At 33.2% G+C, this 21,640-nt stretch overlaps 1 protein-coding gene across 2 annotated transcripts in view; it reads right to left on the bottom strand.

Moving 5' to 3' along the window:
* Positions 1–910: 910 nt before the first annotated feature.
* The window catches only part of LOC145287738 (uncharacterized), a 137,594-nt gene continuing 116,864 nt past the window's right edge, over positions 911–21,640 (bottom strand). For both annotated transcript variants that reach the window (XM_080135503.1, XM_080135502.1), the window contains exon 10: positions 911–1,182. In XM_080135503.1, coding sequence (XP_079991629.1) covers positions 991–1,182 — 192 coding nt within the window. In that variant the 3' untranslated portion in view covers positions 911–990. The remainder of the gene's footprint in view (positions 1,183–21,640) is intronic.

Genomic DNA, 21,640 nt, shown 5'->3' with positions numbered 1-21,640 from the left:
AATATGGTGAGACAACAATTATGGAAGGCAATAATTACTGGGGATACACTTACAAGACTCAGCATTCATATCTCATTGCAGTTAATCACGTGAAGAAGGCCAGAGGATGAGTTGGCCGAAATGTGGTGAAATAACAACTATGAAAATAAGGATAACAGTCTGCAAAAATGGGGGAAAAAAAAAGAAAGAAATGAATGAATACACAAATTATGAAGCCTCATTTTAAAGGATTTCAAAAAATGTTTTCTATTATTTTTTAATATAGGAAGACTTCATAGCAAGAACCAATCGTGTATTTCCACATGTACACTCATATCAAATATTGCATAAATAAATCAGGAGGATAATTTTATAAAATAGTTCCTATTGAAAAAACAAATTAGCATACACCAAAATTCATGGAATTTTTTTTTTTACTATTTTGACGCCATTTTAAATCTCTATTTATGAAGAGGTATATTAAGGGGAGTTAAGCAGTGACAAAATTCATGATGGCGACGGAATTCTGGCTACAGATAAAAAGTAGAATTTCATAAATAAAAGCAAAATTACTGGATTAATTTCCATAAGTTTTGGTGAACAGTATTTTTTCCATCACAGGTAAGTACTTCATAAAAGTTTTTTTTTTTTTTTGTGTTTTTCTTTTTATCAGCAATATTTCATATGGACGTAACCATGGAGTAGTATATAATAAAAAAAAACCTTATACGGATATTATCATCAACTATACGATATATTAGTTGTTTAGCACCATATAGAAATAATGATTCGATGAACCAAAGGCCAAGCAGGAAGGCAAAATATAACGCAAAAATATATTAATCTGGTAGATGACCTTCCGTGCTTAAAATACAAATGATTAAAAATGTTAGTTTAAATATGGTATTGAAAAAAAAAAAAAAAAAAGGAAGAATTTTTTATGTAGTTTATTGAGTAAAACTATTTTTTAATAAGTTGCTTAAAAAAAGGGTGGGGGAAGGTGGGGGAGGTTTACTTATCTCCTACGCTTTTTAATAAAATGTACAAAAAGTCATAGGATTCCTTTTGGGCTTGGTGCGGATCAATAACCTTGGCATGCCTCTTTGAGGTCTTCATCTGGTTTTCAATTTCCAAAAAACCTTTGTCTCCTGACAGGATAGTGAATGGAATATGCTTTGGAAGGCGTTCGTCCATCTTTCCCACCTGGAATAGTTAAAAGAAAAAAAAAGAAATATACAAGGTTAAAAAAAATTTTTAAAATAGAAAACATACATACAGGGTGGAATGATAAAATTGTTGCCCTAGAAAAGACGATATGATTCCATTTCCGTTTGATTAAAACCGGTTTTCTTTTTTTTTGTTGCAGACCATCTACTAGTTGGTCAGTTGTATACAAATCCCAAGAATGATAGAAGCTTTCTATCAAGTCTGTAATTAACACAAAATTTAACAAGCAAGATCGGAGATGCGCCACTGTACAACTCATGCTCTCCACTGACCCAAGTTATGATAACAGGACCATTGCCAACATCCTCAAAATGCATCGCTGCATTGCCATGAATAACAGAGACATGCCCAGGGTGATGAAAACAAAGTTTCCAGCCACGGTTATGGTCTTTGGTGTGCTTTCAAGTGAAGGCCACATCATGCCACCTCACATTTTCGAAGTCGGCTTGAAAGTCAACACCAAAGTGTACCTGGATGTGCTGAAGAGTGTGGTGATCCTCTGGTGCAATCAGGTGGCCGCTGGCAGACCGTGGGTGTGGCAGCAGGACTTAGCACCAGCCCACAAATACAAAGAGACCCAGGCTTGGCTTCAGAAGAAGTGATATGACTTTCTATCCTTCTCTTACTGCTCCTCCCCCGACCTGAACCCCAGGGTTGCAGTTGGAGTCAGATTTCTAAGAGTACTAGGAGTTGAAGTTGGAACTTTTTATCCGACTCCTTAAGTCTAATAATTTCGTCAAGGGTGTGAATTCCATATAGAAACGTTGATTTAATTTGAATAAAATAAAATATGCATCAAGTGCGCTTGAAAGCCAAATCACAAGTAATATGAGGAAAATAAACAAATATTTTACTTGTTTGAAATTTATAACATAAATATATTTTGGAGCTAAACTCCATCTTCAGTATGTTGTTTTTCTTTTCTTTTCTTCTTGCCATGTTGTAAAGTTGGAGAAAGAAAAGTCTGTAAAGAGCCGCACGTTGTATCTCAGCAGTTATATTTTGAAATGTTATAAATTTCAAACAAGTAAAATATTTGTTTATTTTCCTAAAATTATGTTGTGATTTGGTTCTCAAGCGCACTTGATGCGTATTTTATTTTATTCCAATAAATTTTTTAATTTTTTTTACATGGTTTTCCTGTTTAGTTTTACCAGTTGCACAATTTAGCAGTTTTTGTTTTGCATGGTTTTGCTTTTATTTTTGGAGATATATCATATTTAGTACTGTACTGCAATGCTTCTACTTCAAGATATTTTGGTCCGTCGGATCACTGTAAATCCTGTCTGGACAACTTTTGGTTGTGATGTCACACAGGATCAATGAAAATTCTGTCTTTGAGTGAGATCACTGTGGATTACATTGGATAACAATCGGATTGTAATCCAAAAGTTATCCAGTTCCTGCATCAAATGGAATTTAGCAATTGGATTAGTTCAGGATTGATCCGGAATTACAATCTCATCCAGAAAAACAAAACAAAAAACGAGCCTAAATCAATAAGAACCAACCCAGGATACTGCAGCCCTTTATAGCTTTCTCCTGTTTTTCCTTTGACCCTCTTTTGATAAAGGCAATATTATCTTTTAAAATATTTCTTCTCTGTATAATATGTCTTTACTTCCCTCTGCTGAAGAGAAGCGTTTAGCTTCGAAATATCATAGCCTAAAGAGGTTTCCCTATTCCTAAATATTGTATTCCCTTTTGAACTGATAGCACAATAAAATTTCATTGTAAATTTTTTTTATCCCTTTTCTATCTTAACTCATTCTATAAAGCTGGTCGAGTGTATACGTGAGTATATTTATCATACAAGTGAATGTTAAACGTAAAAAATGATATACATGAAAAGTATTTATAAAATGCTGAATAGATGTGGGAGGCTGGTATATGGATCTGCAGAATAGATTTCCACAAAGGGGTAAAGAAGTCAGGGGTCGAAGATATCAAAAGAGTCGGAATCGGCATCCTAGGAGTCAGACTTTTACCATCTGACTCCACAACCCTGCTGAACCCGCAGGACTACTTCGTTGGTCATATGTTGAGAACATCACCAACATGACCTCCCACAACATTAAAGCCAGCCTAATCACCATCATTTGCCGAGTATTCACAGAGCTCCCGCCAGCGCTTGTGGACAAAGCGTGCTCCCAGTTCTGTATGAAGGCGGCTACATTAAATAGATGTCATCTCTACTACTTAATCAAGTTACCTGAATTGATTTTTTTCAATAAAAGTTTTAAAATAAAGATGTAGTATCGTTTTCTTTAGGGTGACAACTGTATCATTCCAACCTGTATTGAGATTACTAGAAAGCAGATCCCACTGGTATGGTCACATTGACAGAATGAATGAGCGGTTCTGTGTTAATAGCTGAGGTAGCAAAGGCAATCAGCAGGGAAATGCCAGAGAAAACATGGGAGGAATTATAAAAACAGACCTGAAGGATAAATAAAGACCTGACCAGAGATAGGTTATTTTGGAAGTTGGTTTCTTAAAGCCATCTAATGCATGCCAGTGGATGAAGTAAAAAAAAAAACATCTGTCATTATTAACAAGCAGAGCATTACCATTATCGATCAATGTAATATGATGTAAATAAGTCAAACCTGACCAGTGAAGGTTGAGGATATGAGTTGCATGGAGAGAAATGATATCAGAATGATATGATCGATGTTCAATGTGTATCTTGGAGACAAACTTAGATCTTATGACGTCAGAGAAAGATGAAATCTGGATTGTATAAGGAAGATCTTTTTGTTAGTAACTTTTTCTGCCTGTAAATATCATTGTTTGCCATGCAAGTGAAGGTCGTCTACTTTCGGTGACATTTGTGATTTAATCAATCTGAGATTGTCTGTAGTTCTGCTGTTCTTCGAGATATGCATCTTCTAAATCTTTCTGAGTTTCTTTGTTTTTTTTAAGTTGTTTCTGCTATTGATGGTGTTTTTTTTAAGTTGTTTCTGCTATTGATGGTGTTTTTTTTAAGTTGTTTCTGCTATTGATGGTGTTTTTTTTAAGTTGTTTCTGCTATTGATGGTGTTTTTTTTAAGTTGTTTCTGCTATTGATGGTGTTTTTTTTAAGTTGTTTCTACTATTGATGGTGTTTTTTTTAAGTTGTTTCTGCTATTGATGGTGTTTTTTTAAGTTGTTTCTGCTATTGATGGTGTTTTTTTAAGTTGTTTCTGCTATTGATGGTGTTTTTTTAAGTTGTTTCTGCTATTGATGGTGTTTTTTTTAAGTTGTTTCTGCTATTGATGGTGTTTTTTTTAAGTTGTTTCTGCTATTGATGGTGTTTTTTTTAAGTTGTTTCTACTATTGATGGTGTTTTTTTTAAGTTGTTTCTGCTATTGATGGTGTTTTTTTTAAGTTGTTTCTACTATTGATGGTGTTTTTTTAAGTTGTTTCTGCTATTGATGGTGTTTTTTTAAAGTTGTTTCTGCTATTGATGGTGTTTTTTTAAGTTGTTTCTGCTATTGATGGTGTTTTTTTAAGTTGTTTCTGCTATTGATGGTGTTTTTTTTAAGTTGTTTCTACTATTGATGGTGTTTTTTTTAAGTTGTTTCTACTATTGATGGTGTTTTTTTAAGTTGTTTCTGCTATTGATGGTGTTTTTTTAAAGTTGTTTCTGCTATTGATGGTGTTTTTTTTAAGTTGTTTCTGCTATTGATGGTGTTTTTTTTAAGTTGTTTCTGCTATTGATGGTGTTTTTTTTAAGTTGTTTCTACTATTGATGGTGTTTTTTTTAAGTTGTTTCTGCTATTGATGGTGTTTTTTTAAAGTTGTTTCTGCTATTGATGGTGTTTTTTTTAAGTTGTTTCTGCTATTGATGGTGTTTTTTTTAAGTTGTTTCTGCTATTGATGGTGTTTTTTTAAGTTGTTTCTACTATTGATGGTGTTTTTTTTAAGTTGTTTCTGCTATTGATGGTGTTTTTTTAAAGTTGTTTCTGCTATTGATGGTGTTTTTTTTAAGTTGTTTCTGCTATTGATGGTGTTTTTTTTAAGTTGTTTCTGCTATTGATGGTGTTTTTTTAAAGTTGTTTCTGCTATTGATGGTGTTTTTTTTAAGTTGTTTCTGCTATTGATGGTGTTTTTTTTAAGTTGTTTCTGCTATTGATGGTGTTTTTTTAAGTTGTTTCTGCTATTGATGGTGTTTTTTTTAAGTTGTTTCTGCTATTGATGGTGTTTTTTTAAGTTGTTTCAGCTATTGATGGTGTTTTTTTGTTGTTTCAGCTATTGATGGTGTTTTTTTTAAAGTTGTTTCAGCTATTGATGGTGTTTTTTTAAGTTGTTTCTGCTATTGATGGTGTTTTTTTAAGTTGTTTCTGCTATTGATGGTGTTTTTTTTAAGTTGTTTCTGCTATTGATGGTGTTTTTTTAAGTTGTTTCAGCTATTGATGGTGTTTTTTTGTTGTTTCAGCTATTGATGGTGTTTTTTTTAAAGTTGTTTCAGCTATTGATGGTGTTTTTTTAAGTTGTTTCTGCTATTGATGGTGTTTTTTTGTTGTTTCTGCTATTGATGGTGTTTTTTTGTTGTTTCTGCTATTGATGGTGTTTTTTTGTTGTTTCTGCTATTGATGGTGTTTTTTTTTAAGTTGTTTCAGCTATTGATGGTGTTTTTTTGTTGTTTCTGCTATTGATGGTGTTTTTTTGTTGTTTCTGCTATTGATGGTGTTTTTTTGTTGTTTCTGCTATTGATGGTGTTTTTTTTTAAGTTGTTTCAGCTATTGATGGTGTTTTTTTAAGTTGTTTCTGCTATTGATGGTGTTTTTTTGTTGTTTCTGCTATTGATGGTGTTTTTTTTTGTTGTTTCTGCTATTGATGGTGTTTTTTTGTTGTTTCTGCTATTGATGGTGTTTTTTTTTAAGTTGTTTCAGCTATTGATGGTGTTTTTTTGTTGTTTCTGCTATTGATGGTGTTTTTTTGTTGTTTCTGCTATTGATGGTGTTTTTTTGTTGTTTCTGCTATTGATGGTGTTTTTTTGTTGTTTCTGCTATTGATGGTGTTTTTTTTTAAGTTGTTTCAGCTATTGATGGTGTTTTTTTAAAGTTGTTTCTGCTATTGATGGTGTTTTTTTGTTGTTTCTGCTATTGATGGTGTTTTTTTAAGTTGTTTCTACTATTGATGGTGTTTTTTTTAAGTTGTTTCTGCTATTGATGGTGTTTTTTTAAGTTGTTTCTGCTATTGATGGTGTTTTTTTTAAGTTGTTTCTGCTATTTATGGTGTTTTTTTTGTTGTTTCTGCTATTGATGGTGTTTTTTTAAGTTGTTTCTGCTATTGATGGTGTTTTTTTAAGTTGTTTCTGCTATTGATGGTGTTTTTTTAAGTTGTTTCTGCTATTGATGGTGTTTTTTTAAGTTGTTTCTGCTATTGATGGTGTTTTTTTAAGTTGTTTCTGCTATTGATGGTGTTTTTTTAAGTTGTTTCTGCTATTGATGGTGTTTTTTTAAGTTGTTTCTGCTATTGATGGTGTTTTTTTAAGTTGTTTCTGCTATTGATGGTGTTTTTTTAAGTTGTTTCTGCTATTGATGGTGTTTGTTTAAGTTGTTTCTGCTATTGATGGTGTTTTTTTGTTGTTTCTGCTATTGATGGTGTTTTTTTTAAGTTGTTTCTGCTATTGATGGTGTTTTTTTTAAGTTGTTTCTGCTATTGATGGTGTTTTTTTTAAGTTGTTTCTGCTATTGATGGTGTTTTTTTTTGTTGTTTCTGCTATTGATGGTGTTTTTTTAAGTTGTTTCTGCTATTGATTGTGTTTTTTTAAGTTGTTTCTGCTATTGATGGTGTTTTTTTAAAGTTGTTTCTGCTATTGATGGTGTTTTATTTGTTGTTTCTGCTATTGATGGTGTTTTTTTTGTTGTTTCTGCTATTGATGGTGTTTTTTTTAAGTTGTTTCTGCTATTGATGGTGTTTTTTTAAATTGTTTCTGCTATTGATGGTGTTTTTTTTGTTGTTTCTGCTATTGATGGTGTTTTTTTAAGTTGTTTCTGCTATTGATGGTGTTTTTTTAAGTTGTTTCTGCTATTGATGGTGTTTTTTTTTTAAGTTGTTTCTGCTATTGATGGTGTTTTTTTTAAGTTGTTTCTGCTATTGATGGTGTTTTTTTTTGTTGTTTCTGCTATTGATGGTGTTTTTTTTGTTGTTTCTGCTATTGATGGTGTTTTTTTTAAGTTGTTTCTGCTATTGATGGTGTTTTTTTGTTGTTTCTGCTATTGATGGTGTTTTTTTAAGTTGTTTCTGCTATTAATGGTGTTTTTTTTTGTTGTTTCTGCTATTGATGGTGTTTTTTTTGTTGTTTCTGCTATTGATGGTGTTTTTTTTAAGTTGTTTCTGCTATTGATGGTGTTTTTTTGTTGTTTCTGCTATTGATGGTGTTTTTTTAAGTTGTTTCTGCTATTGATGGTGTTTTTTTTGTTGTTTCTGCTATTGATGGTGTTTTTTTAAGTTGTTTCTGCTATTGATGGTGTTTTTTTGTTGTTTCTGCTATTGATGGTGTTTTTTTAAGTTGTTTCTGCTATTGATGGTGTTTTTTTAAAGTTGTTTCTGCTATTGATGGTGTTTTATTTGTTGTTTCTGGTATTGATGGTGTTTTTTTTAAGTTGTTTCTGCTATTGATGGTGTTTTTTTTAAGTTGTTTCTGCTATTGATGGTGTTTTTTTAAGTTGTTTCTGCTATTGATGGTGTTTTTTTAAGTTGTTTCTGCTATTGATGGTGTTTTTTTAAGTTGTTTCTGCTATTGATGGTTTTTTTTTAAGTTGTTTCTGCTATTGATGGTGTTTTTTGCTGTTTATGCTATTGATGGTGTTTGTTTAAGTTGTTTCTGCTATTGATGGTGTTTTTTTTGTTGTTTCTGCTATTGATGGTGTTTTTTTTAAGTTGTTTCTGCTATTGATGGTGTTTTTTTGTTGTTTCTGCTATTGATGGTGTTTTTTTAAAGTTGTTTCTGCTATTGATGGTGTTTTTTTTTGTTGTTTCTGCTATTGATGGTGTTTTTTTTAAGTTGTTTCTGCTATTGATGGTGTTTTTTTGTTGTTTCTGCTATTGATGGTGTTTTTTTAAGTTGTTTCTGCTATTGATGGTGTTTTTTTTGTTGTTTCTGCTATTGATGGTGTTTTTTTAAGTTGTTTCTGCTATTGATGGTGTTTTTTTAAATTGTTTCTGCTATTGATGGTGTTTTTTTGTTGTTTCTGCTATTGATGGTGTTTTTTAAGTTGTTTCTGCTATTGATGGTGTTTTTTTTGTTGTTTCTGCTATTGATGGTGTTTTTTTTAAGTTGTTTCTGCTATTGATGGTGTTTTTTTGTTGTTTCTGCTATTGATGGTGTTTTTTTAAGTTGTTTCTGCTATTGATGGTGTTTTTTTTAAGTTGTTTCTGCTATTGATGGTGTTTTTTAAGTTGTTTCTGCTATTGATGGTGTTTTTTTAAGTTGTTTCTGCTATTGATGGTGTTTTTTGTTGTTTCTGCTATTGATGGTGTTTTTTGTTGTTTCTGCTATTGATGGTGTTTTTTGTTGTTTCTGCTATTGATGGTGTTTTTTTAAGTTGTTTCTGCTATTGATGGTGGTTTTTTTAAGTTATTTCTGCTATTGATGGTGTTTTTTGTTGTTTCTGCTATTGATGGTGTTTTTTGTTGTTTCTGCTATTGATGGTGTTTTTTTAAGTTGTTTCTGCTATTGATGGTGTTTTTTTTGTTGTTTCTGCTATTGATGGTGTTTTTTTAAGTTGTTTCTGCTATTGATGGTGTTTTTTTAAGTTGTTTCTGCTATTGATGGTGTTTTTTTTAAGTTGTTTCTGCTATTGATGGTGTTTTTTTGTTAGTGCCAACCTGTTTAGTTTTTTCTTTTAACTTGAATTATTTCATTTTCCAAAGCCGCCTTTTGTCTCACGTTTTCTTTGTTTGGAATTAATATATCTACAGTTTTATCATCGGTTTTGTTGAAGTTTTTATGTGTGTCTTCAACGTCTTTATTTTCATTGGTATCATTCCTTTGAAATATCTTATAGCGATTTCTTATCGTGAATCTCAATTGCTTTTATAGATCCTTATTTTGTTGCAGTAGCTCCCAGTTGCAGTTGGCATTTGCGCATGATTTTGGATTATTTAAAAAAAAATTTTTTTTATAGAGTCATCACCACTTATCAAGGCCCAAAGACCACTCGAGGATAAGGGTTAAGAGTGTACAGTAGTAAATTTGTTAATTTAAGTGGAAGAGCTCATCAAGAACTTGTTTACGTTGGACTTGAAGACAATCAGATTGTAGTCAGCTGGAAAGCAGGAAAACGGAAGACAGTTCCACAGGCATGCAGTTCTAAGGAGAAAGCTTTTTTCACGGAATCTATGTTTAGGTTTAGGCGCAGATAAAGAGTGGGGGGAATTATTAATAGTGGTTTCAGCTAGACGGGTGTTTCTTGCGAAAGTTTGGCGAGGGGGGACCATCTTGTGAACTGAGATTGATATTCAATGTGTGATTATGTGGTGATCAGAAGAAATGGCTCCTTTGGAGTGATACTATTGATCGAGTTCCTATTTATCATCACAATGTAGTCGAACATTGTGTTCGTTTGGATATGTGAACATCCATAATTTTCCTTCTCTCCTTTGGAAACAACAGAAGATACTGGCATACAACTTGAAGATCTTCCTAGGGCCATGGAAAATAGAGATCTACAAAGGGAAAGAGTCAATTTGGTCTGAGCAACATGACCGATATAATGATATAGGAAGATATGTGCTGAAGAACTGCCTTTAATGGTATGACCATGTTGAAGGACGGGTGAGAATGACAAAAGTCACACACAGGACAATGGCATTTCACTCATAGACGAATAAAGTAATCCATGCCAGAAAATCGGCGTTGTTTTGCTCAGATGTTCCTTTACAGCATCGCCCAGTGACAGGAAGAATCGGTCAGAGAAGACCAAGAAACAGAAAAAAGCTATGGTGACTTTGTCATCATATATATATATATATATATATTCAAAATGGCGTAATGTAAACATATTATAAGGTATTTACAGCTTCTCTTCCGATTTCCAGATTTTAATCATATCAAAACACACTTTATTTTCTTTTGATGGATTGATTGTTGCTATTTCTTCTGATGAGTTAAGGGCAGAATAGATTCACTGATTGATATAATAATTAATTTTTTGCTACAAAACGGATATTGTCAAGAATTATAAAAGTCAACTGAATTAAAGGAATAAATTGTAAGAGGGTTAACGACTTAATAAATTTGATATTTTGTCATTTTTTTTGAGGGGGGGGAGTTATTATTTGTTATAGCACTTATTTTTATTATATGATTTTTGTGATGATTTGCACGTGTGACATCGTTTGTACGTTGGAAAAACAAGCAAAATGAAATCCGTGTATGTTGATGCAGTTTTAAATACCTTGGTAAAATATGAAGTTATGGCCACACATCATCAATGTCACACGTGCAAATCATCACAAAAATCATATAATAAAAATAAGTGCTATAACAAATAATAACCCCCCCCCCCAAAAAAAACGACAAAATATCAAATTTATTAAGTCGTTAACCCTCTTACAATTTATTCCTTTAATTCAGAAATTTGGCTGTCAAGGGGTCAAAGTTCAACAATTTTACCTTTGAAAACTCTACCAAAATCCTCCGTCAATTTTGGGTCTAAACACTTGAAATTTTAGATGTAGGTTACTTGGATATTGGATCAAACTTTTTAATTTGTTTTGAGCCCAAAACAATAAATGCTAAGGGGTTAAAATTGGGGTCAAACTTAAAAAAAATTGACCTCTACAGTCTCTACCAAATTACTCAGCCAATGTTTGGTCTAAACAGTTTAAATTTTACACAAAGTAAGCTGGTGAACATGAACTTTGGAGGTAGACTTTTGTCATTCATTCACTATATATATATATATATATATATATATATATATATATATATATATATATACACACACACACACACACACGAGATATCACGATCACATACATAGACATGTAATAAGAGACACACTAGAGATATCACGATCACATACATAGACATGTAATAAGATCATATATATATACACACACACATATGTAATAAGATCATATATATACACACACACATATGTAATAAGATCATATATATACATGTGTGTGTGTATATATATGATCTTATTACATATGTGTGTGTGTATATATATGATCTTATTACATATGTGTGTGTGTATATATATGATCTTATTACATATGTGTGTGTGTGTATATATATATGATCTTATTACATATGTGTGTGTATATATATGATCTTATTACATATGTGTGTGTATATATATGATCTTATTACATATGTGTGTGTGTATATATATGATCTTATTACATATGTGTGTGTGTGTATATATATGATCTTATTACATATGTGTGTGTGTATATATATGATCTTATTACATGTGTGTGTGTATATATATGATCTTATTACATGTGTGTGTGTGTATATATATGATCTTATTACATATGTGTGTGTGTATATATATGATCTTATTACATGTCTATGTATGTGATCGTGATATGTCTAGTGTGGGTGTGTGTGTATATATATATGATCTTATTACATGTGTGTGTGTGTATATATATGATCTTATTACATGTGTGTGTGTGTGTGTATATATATGATCTTATTACATATGTGTGTGTGTATATATATGATCTTATTACATATGTGTGTGTGTATATATATGATCTTATTACATGTGTGTGTGTGTGTATATATATGATCTTATTACATATGTGTGTGTGTATATATATGATCTTATTACATATGTGTGTGTGTATATATATGATCTTATTACATGTCTATGTATGTGATCGTGATATGTCTAGTGTGTGTGTGTGTGTGTATATATGATCTTATTACATGTGTGTGTATATATATGATCTTATTACATGTGTGTGTGTGTATATATATGATCTTGTTACATGTGTGTGTGTATATATATGATCTTATTACATATGTGTGTGTGTATATATATGATCTTATTACATATGTGTGTGTGTATATATATATGATCTTATTACATATGTGTGTGTGTGTATATATATGATCTTATTACATGTCTATGTATGTGATCGTGATATGTCTAGTGTGTGTGCGTGTATATATATGATCTTATTACATGTGTGTGTGTGTATATATATGATCTTATTACATATGTGTGTGTGTATATATATGATCTTATTACATATGTGTGTGTGCATATATATGATCTTATTACATGTATATATATATATTATATGATCTAATTACATGTATATATATATATATCTTATTTTATATATATTATATGATCTTATTACATGTATATATATGTATATATTACATGTATATATATGTATATATATACATGTATATGTATGATCTTATTACATGTGTGTGTGTGTATATATGATCTTATTACATATGCGTGTGTGTATATATATATGATCTTATTACATATGTGTGTGTGTGTGTATATATATGATCTTATTACATATGTGTGTGTGTGTGTATATATATATGATCTTATTACATATGTTACATATATACATGTATATATGTTATATATATACATGTATATATATGATCTTATTACATGTGTGTGTGTGTGTATATATATGATCTTATTACATATGTGTGTGTGTATATATATGATCTTATTACATATGTGTGTGTGTATATATATGATCTTATTACATATGTGTGTGTATATATATGATCTTATTACATGTCTATGTATGTGATCGTGATATCTCTAGTGTGTCTCTTATTACATGTCTATGTATGTGATCGTGATATCTCTAGTGTGTGTGTGTATATATATATATATATATATATATAGTGAATGAATGACAAAAGTCTACCTCCAAAGTTCATGTTCACCAGCTTACTTTGTGTAAAATTTAAACTGTTTAGACCAAACATTGGCTGAGTAATTTGGTAGAGACTGTAGAGGTCAATTTTTTTTAAGTTTGACCCCAATTTTAACCCCTTAGCATTTATTGTTTTAGGCTCAAAACAAATTAAAAAGTTTGATCCAATATCCAAGTAACCTACATCTAAAATTTCAAGTGTTTAGACCCAAAATTGACGGAGGATTTTGGTAGAGTTCTCAAAGGTAAAATTGTTGAACTTTGACCCCTTGACAGCCAAATTTCTGGCTGAAAATCGATTAAAAAATTTTCCCAATCTCAATATCCCTTTTGTCAAATCTTGAGTCTGTAGACTGAAAATTGACAAAGTAGTTTAGTAGGGAAATGTACACACACACACAATTTCACTTTCATAGATATAAAGATTTCTGAATTAATTCATGGATATATATATATATATATATATATATATATATATAGCCATGTTATATATCGTGTGAAGCGCGTTTTTCGCTTTATTGAATTGCGTTATTCGTCACTGTTCTCAATCACTTCATTTTTTTTGCAGGCTTTTTGATAGCATGACCAAAATTCAAATCTACACAATTCTTCTTGTTCCAGTTCAAAGTAGGCTGAAAAGCTGCAGAGACAGCTTGTGATATCAATGATGCGTTTGATCCAGGAACCACTAATGAATGTGTGGCACAATAGTGATTCTAGAAATTTCGCAATGATGTTGAAAGCCTCAAAGATGAAGATGACTGCGGCCAGCCGACTGCAGTTGATAACGAACATTTGAAAGCCTTAATTGAAGCTGATCCTCGTAAAATCACAAGAAGTTGCTGTTGAACTCGAGGTTGACCACTCAACAGTTGTTGCCACTTAAAGCAAATAGGGAAGTCAAAAAAGTTGGATAAATGGGTGCCACATGAATTGAACGATAATAAAAAAAAATATTGTTGTTTTGAGGTGTCTTCTACACAACAGAAACAACCCATTTCTTGAGCGGATAATGAGACATGGATCCTCTATGACAACCGGTGACATTCAGCACAAGTGGTTGGATGCCGGAGAAGCTCCACAACACTTCCTGAAGCAGAAATTGCACAAAAAAAAGGTTATGATGTTTGGTAGTCTGTGGCTTGTCTCATCCATCACAGTTTCTTGAATCCAATTACGTCAGAGAAGTACTGCCGACAAATTGACGAAATGCACTAGAAACTCCAACGTATGTGTCCGAGATTGGTCAACATGAATGGAACCAATCCTCCTCCATAACAACACTCGCCCACATGTTGCTCAACTGACCCTGCAGAAGCTGAACGAATTGGGCTACGAGACTGTCTCATCCGCCATATTCACCGGACCTCTCGCCCACTGATTATCACTTTTTCAAGCATCTTGACAACTTCCTGCGCGAAAAATGCTTCAAAATCCAAGATGATGCCGAATTGGCCTTCAATGACTTCATTGCTTCCAGAAATCCGGATTTCTATGCTAATGGGATGAATAAACTTGTTTCTCGTTGGCAAAAATGTTTCGATTTCAATGGTTCTTATTTCAATTAATAAAGTTTATTATGAAAAAAGGAATTATGATTTTTTTGAAGTTGAACGTCAAAAAAAACAAAAAAAAAACATTTTTACACCAATCTAATATATATATGATAGATAGGATTTAAATTTCATTGGACTAATAGCTAAAAGATGTTTTTATCATGAAAGCTCAAAATAAAATAATTCAATAAATGATTTATAGGGGGGGGGGTTCCGGTATTTGGGAACTTCTATGGGGGTGGAGGCTAGTTTACTTATTTGAATATATCTATGTTGCAGGGAGGGACAAAGTGCACTAAGTTAATCAGAGCACATTCTGTTAAAACACGTGTAAAACAAGCCCAGTGATGGTACAGGAGTTGAAGCTTGGTAGACAGTGTATGGACTTATTGGAAACTTTTGTTCGATTAATTGTTGATTTCCCACAAATTTCATGTAGAAATCCACAAAACCAAATTTTTAACAAATTAGGTAAACAAACAGAAAACTGGAAAAAATAAATTTAAAAAAATAAATAAAATCACAGGTAGCAACTTACCCTGCTACACTTCAAATTTATACAAATATTATGAAAAAAATTTGAAACTGGAAAATCGGAAAAAAAAAAAAAAAAGTGAAAAGCACAAAATAGCCGAAGGAAAATGTTGTTAGTTAAAAACAAAATAAAAAAGATGAAAATGTTGTTAGTTAAAAACAAAATAAAAAAGATGAAAATGTGGTTAGTTAAAAACAAAACAAAAAAAGCTGAGTTACTATGGAAGCTTGTCAAAGAAGAGATAATTCAAAGAATCCAAAAATAAATAAAATCATGATATTTTGGATTGTATTCCAACAGTAAGGCTACCCGGTATTGCCCAGAAAGGGTGTTTTCTCAAAAATGGAAATAGGTAAAGAAGAAAGTGCTAACACAAGTTATTTCCCCTTTTTTGCTTTTTAACTGAGGTTGGTACTTCTATATTATAAGAAAAAAAAAAAAATTGACTTTCAAGTAAAACAAATGGTAGCCATGTAATTGTCATGTCGCAAATAGTAACATATCCAAAAATTACAGAAAACAATAAAATAGAAAAATAATTATTCATGAAAAAAGACATTGATTAAATCTACCGATTGGAATTGGAAAGTTAACATGTGGAAGTAATCAAGTTTTCAATTTTTCACAAATTCAATCAGTAATTTTTTTTTTTTACAAAAAAGAATTAAAAATTCAAACAGTTAAAAAAAAAAAAAGTTATTTTTTAAGAAAATCACAAATTAGGTATATATGTTTATTTTTTGTTTTTGAATGAAATCTGTCTGCAACACATTGTTTCAACCGAGTTACTCCCCCTTTCACATGACCCAATATGTTCGCCCCAGCATGTAACCTTATCGAAACTGTTTTTACCCTTATCGGAACGGTTTGTCATGAATAATTATTCTTCTACCTAATCGTTTTCCATAATTTTTGGATATGTTACTATTTGCGACATGACAATTACATAGATACCATTTGTTTTACTTGAAATTCAATATTTTTTTCATTATTATAATATAGAAGCACCATGATGTTTATTAAACAAGTGTAACTGAGGTTGTGCAGAACAATCCTAATAGAAGACACTTTGCAGACAATTATGTTTTGCTTGTTTTAAAATATGACAGTTTATTTTTTACCGTAAACTTTACAGTGTATGAGTTGTGACTGAAAATGTATTTACATAAAATTTGTCAAGTTTAAATTTATTTTACGATTACAAGATTTTAAGGCAACAATGAAATGTCTCGAAAAATATGCCGGAATGCCAATTTTAAAATAGTTATTTAGTTTAATATATATATATATATATATATATATATATATATATATATATATATATATATATCTCAGGCTGACAAGAAAGTTCTTGTATTTTTCAACTTTTAAATTCAGATGGACAAACAAAAATTGATCGAAATAAGCACCATCAGAATCAACACACTTTTGCCAACGCAAAACAATTGTATTTATGCGAGTAACATAAAAATCTTGCATTCTGGTGGTGATGAAGTCGCTGAAAGCGTTTGTGATATCGCTTAGGTTTTTGAAGCATTTCTCATGCAGGAAGTTGTCGAGATGCTTCAAAAAGTGGTAGTCAATAGGTGAAGAGGTGGAGAGTATAGTGTATGAGGCAAAGTTTTGTACCCCAATTCATTCAACTTCTGTAGGGTCTTTTCTGTTGACTAATGCTGGGTATTGTTGTTGAAGTTTCTGATGCATTTCATTCATTTGTTGACAATACTTAGTGTATGAGGCAAAGTTTTGTAGCCCAATTCATTCAACTTCTGTAGAGTCAGTTTAGCAACATGCGGTCAGGCATTGTCATGGAGGAGAATTGGGTCTTTTCTGTTGACTAATGCTGGGTATTGTTGTTGAAGTTTCTGATGCATTTCATTCATTTGTTGACAGTAGTTCTCTGCCGTAATGGTTTTGCCTGCATTAAAATACTAATGGATGAGATCGGTCACAGATCACTAAGCAGAGTCAGCATGACCTTCTTTTAGTGCAACTCTGGCTTCGGGAAGTGTCATGGAGCTTCGTCAACATCTAATCACTGTGCTGAGCTTTACTGGTTGTCGTAAAGAACCCACTTTTCATAACAAATCACAACCCAGTTGAGAAACGAGTCGTTCTTGCTGCGTAAAAGAAGGGAAGATGACATTTCATAACAATGTTTCTTTTGGTTGTCGTTCAATTCGTGAGGAACCGATTTATCAAGTCTTTTTATCTTTCCAATCTCTCTTAAGTGACTGGAAATCATTGTATATGTTATGTCTGATTCAGAAGCAATTTCTCAAACAGTTGTGCATTGATTGGCTTTGACTAAGGCTCTTAATTGATCGTTATCAACATCCGATGGCTGACCACTATGCTCATCTTCAAAACTCACGTTCTTGCCACAAAATTTCTTAAACCACCATTGTGTTGTGCGTACAGTAGTGGGCCAAACACTTTGTTGACATCGTGAGCTGTTTCAGCAGCTTTTTTGCCTAGCTTGAATTGAAATGAGAAAATTGTGTGAATTTGCTTTTTTTTCATCATCTTGTATTCAACATTCTGAAAAGACAATTTTTTTTCAAACAATTTAAATTCAAACGATTAGATAGAGCAGAAAAAGGCTTTTTAAAATGACATCTAAAGTAAAGGTACTATAATGAAAACTTATTTGAAAATGCATCATTTTAAATCAAAATTAAAAATTCTGCAAGAACCTTCTTGTCAACCTAATATATATATATATATATATATTACGATTATACTGCTATGTTTTACCAAATGTTAATCCAATGAAACTCTGGTGTTTATAAAATAGTGCTGAATAATAAGTAAAGCTGTATCATTGTAGAATTTTCTTTATTCATACAAACATTATTGGCTATAAATGTGCATACATGTTTCAGTTGTGGTTTATAGAATCAGCATGTATGAAGGAATTGAATACTTTGTCAAAATAGAATATATATATATATATATATATATATATATATATATAATGCTCTCATCTTAGGTTGAGCATTTGGGAAGTGATATACAAATTACCATTAGCGTATGAAGCGATGCTCTTTGTGTAAACAAATCGGGCTTAGATGTCAAAACATTATTAATTCACTGCCCACATAGCGCAACGGTTAGAAGCTCCGACTGTCATTTGGGGGATCGGGGTTCGATCCTGGCTTGAGGTAGTTGTTTGTCTAGCTGCAGATGACTAATATATATATATATGTGTATATATATATATATATATATATATATATATGTATATATATACATATATATGTATATATATATGTAAATATATACATATATATGTATATATATATGTATATATATACATATATATGTATATATATATGTATATATATACATATATATGTATATATATATGTATATATATACATATATATGTATATATATATGTATATATATACATATATATGTATATGTATATATATATATGTCAAGCTTATTGGAGAGCTCAGTTCTCTTTTCCCTGGATTTAAGAGGCCGCACATCAATGCGTTTGGGGACTGTTGATTTTTTAACTCTGTGCCTTCGCACATGCAACGACAGTTTACTTCTGAGAAGGGCGTGATCCGAAAGATAGCAAGAAGTGTGGAAAGAGCGAGTGATTTTGAAGTCACTCATGTGCTTCCACTTTGTTATGACGAAGTCAATAAGATGCCAGTCCTTTGAACGAGGATGCATTCATGTCGTCCTCCGATGCACAGGTTGTTGGAATATTGTATTGGTAATACAGAGGTCAAACTCCCTACAGATTGTAAGAAGTCATAAACCATTTGCATTTACCTTGCCTATGCCATGCTTACCAAGTATACTGGTCCACGACAGATAGTCACTACCAACACGAGCATTGAAATCGCCAGCAAGAACGAGTTTATCATGGTGTCGAACTCTGGAGAGGACATCACGGAGGGTATCGTAGAAGTCATCCTTCTCTTGATCTGAACTGGCTAACATTGGGGTGTAACAACTAACTAGCATCACCCTGGTGTTTCCTTCTAACTCTAGGGAAAGAGTTGCCACACGATCAGATATGCCTTTGGGAAAAGACGACAAGAACTTTACCATCTTGGACTTAATAGCAAAACCATCGCCTGATTGACGGGGTTCATTTTCTGCCTTTCCTGACCAAAAGAAGTCATATCCACCCTTTTTCTCTCGAAGTTGAGAATTGCCAGGCAAGCGAGTTTCACATAAGACAGCAATGTCAACATCATACCTCTGTAACTCAAGAGAAACAAGGGCTGTCTTGCGCTCGGGTGCAGCATTATTATCCTGGAGGGTATGGACATTCCAACACCCTATTGAGAGATTCTTTGCTGCCAAGTTAAGTGGTGAGCAAGCAATTTTTTAGAGCTCCTTTTATTGCCCGCTCCCCGCCACAGGGAAAGCAGTGCTATCCCTAAATAGGGCTGCTTTGTCCCTGATGGAGGACACGAACAGCACAATTGCTCACAGGTTTGTGCTAGAACGGCCATCTACCATCAGCCGCCACTGTGCAGAGATCCAGCTGAGGACTTCCAGTAATATCCTTTACCTGTCCCTGTCGCTTTCACTCCATCGCTAGTGGACTTCTTGCAGGACAGTCTGAGGTTTTCATAATGAAATTACGACAGGCTGTCAGAAACTCACACAAAGGACTTGATTTAAGTGGTGAAGGCTCGTGTAGGACCATCCACACTTTTTGGAACTGCTGATTAACTTACTCGGTGCAAACCAATTGCCACAGAACAAGCAGACAACAACCCTCAGGTTTGATGTAAGAGTTTCCTTCTCTTAGTGGTATAACCGCGCCCCCAGACACCAACCTGGTAATTTCCTTGTACCGGCGCAATATATATATATATATATATATATATATATATAAGTATACATACACACATGATGCTAGTTGGCCGTTGACCCCGAAAAGGGGTTCATTCGCCCTTTTAAATCCAGGGAAAAGAGAACTGAGCTCTCCAATAAGCTTGATGAAAACCTTGAGGGTGTTGATGTAACTGATGATGTTGAATCTTCTTGGAAAGCATTGCGAGAAGCAACTCAAGCTGTAGCAGTAGAAGTCCTTGGAATACCGAAAAGAAAACACCAGGATTGGTTTGACGAAAGTGACGATGAAGTTAAAGCACTGATTAACCAAATGCACTCATCTCACAAATCTTGGATTGAGGACAAAAACTCAACAGTGAAGCACACAGCCTACAAAAAGTGTAAAGGTGAGGTACAGCGAGCTCTCCGAGCTATGAAAGAACAATGGTGGTACAATAAGGCAATTGCACCGCAGGGAGCTGTTGACAGCAAGAACACGAAACCCTTCTATGATGGTCTGAAAGAGGTATTTGGTCCTCAGAAAAGTGGTGCTTCCCCATTAAACACAGCCGATGGAGAGGCATTGCTGACTGATAAATCAGATATTCTCAATTGTTGGAAGGAGCACTTTGAAACTGTCTTAAACACCTCATCTGTCATTGACAGAGATGTTGTGTCCTCTATTCCTCAGAATCCAGATATTCCAGAATTGTCATTGGAACCTGCTTATCAGGAGGTATGGGAATCCATCAAACAAATTGCTTCTGGCAAGTCCCCATCACCAAAGGATCCAATTCCGCCTGAAGTGTACAAGCATGGTGGGCATGTGCTGGTAAAAAAGCTCCATGCTCTCTTTGTAAAGATATGGAAAGCAGGCCGAGTTCCACAGGACTACAAAGATGCCTGCATCAAACATCTCTACAAAAATAAGGGAGTCAAGAATGTCTGTGACAACCATCGGGGGATATCTCTGCTTTCAATTGCAGGAAAGATTCTGGCTAGGTTCATTCTAAACCGAATCATAAATCGTCTCGTTGATAAGGTGTATCCAGAGTCCCAGTGTGGGTTTCGGTCGGGTCGCGGCACCATTGACATGATATTTTCCTTACGTCAGGTGGCAGAAAAGGTCCGTGAGAAAAATCAGGAATTGTATATGGTGTTTGTTGACCTGACGAAGGCCTTCGACACTGTGAATCGCGATGCTCTTTGGCAAGTTTTAAGAAGGCTTGGTATTCCAGAAAACATGCTGAACGTGATCATTTCCTTTCACGAGGGGATGAGGGCCAGTGTTGTCTCAGATGGTATGATGTCTGATCCATTTGATGTTACGAATTGGACCAAACAGGGATGTGTAATGGTGCTAGTCATCTTTGCGCTCTTCTTTTCACTAATGCTGAAACATGCATTTGATGATTTTGACACTGGTGTCAAGTTTCAATTTCGGTCATCCGGTGGCTTATTTAACCATCAACGGTTTAAGGCCAAGACTCTTCTTCGCACCGAAATTATTCGCAACTTGCTCTTCGCTGACGATGCCGCACTGGTAGCCACGTCCTTTGAGGAAGCCCAGGTTCTTCTTGATCAATTTTCAGCCGCGTGCAAGGCCTTTGGCCTGACAATTAGCATAAGGAAGACTGAGGTAGTGCATCACCCACAC

The sequence above is a fragment of the Euprymna scolopes genome, chromosome 11 (genome assembly GCF_053919585.1).
Source record: "Euprymna scolopes isolate OS-2025 chromosome 11, ASM5391958v1, whole genome shotgun sequence".
NCBI lineage: Eukaryota > Metazoa > Mollusca > Cephalopoda > Sepiida > Sepiolidae > Euprymna > Euprymna scolopes.
Note: the sequence above shows the minus strand (reverse complement) of the source record. Positions and strands in the feature narration are given on the sequence as shown.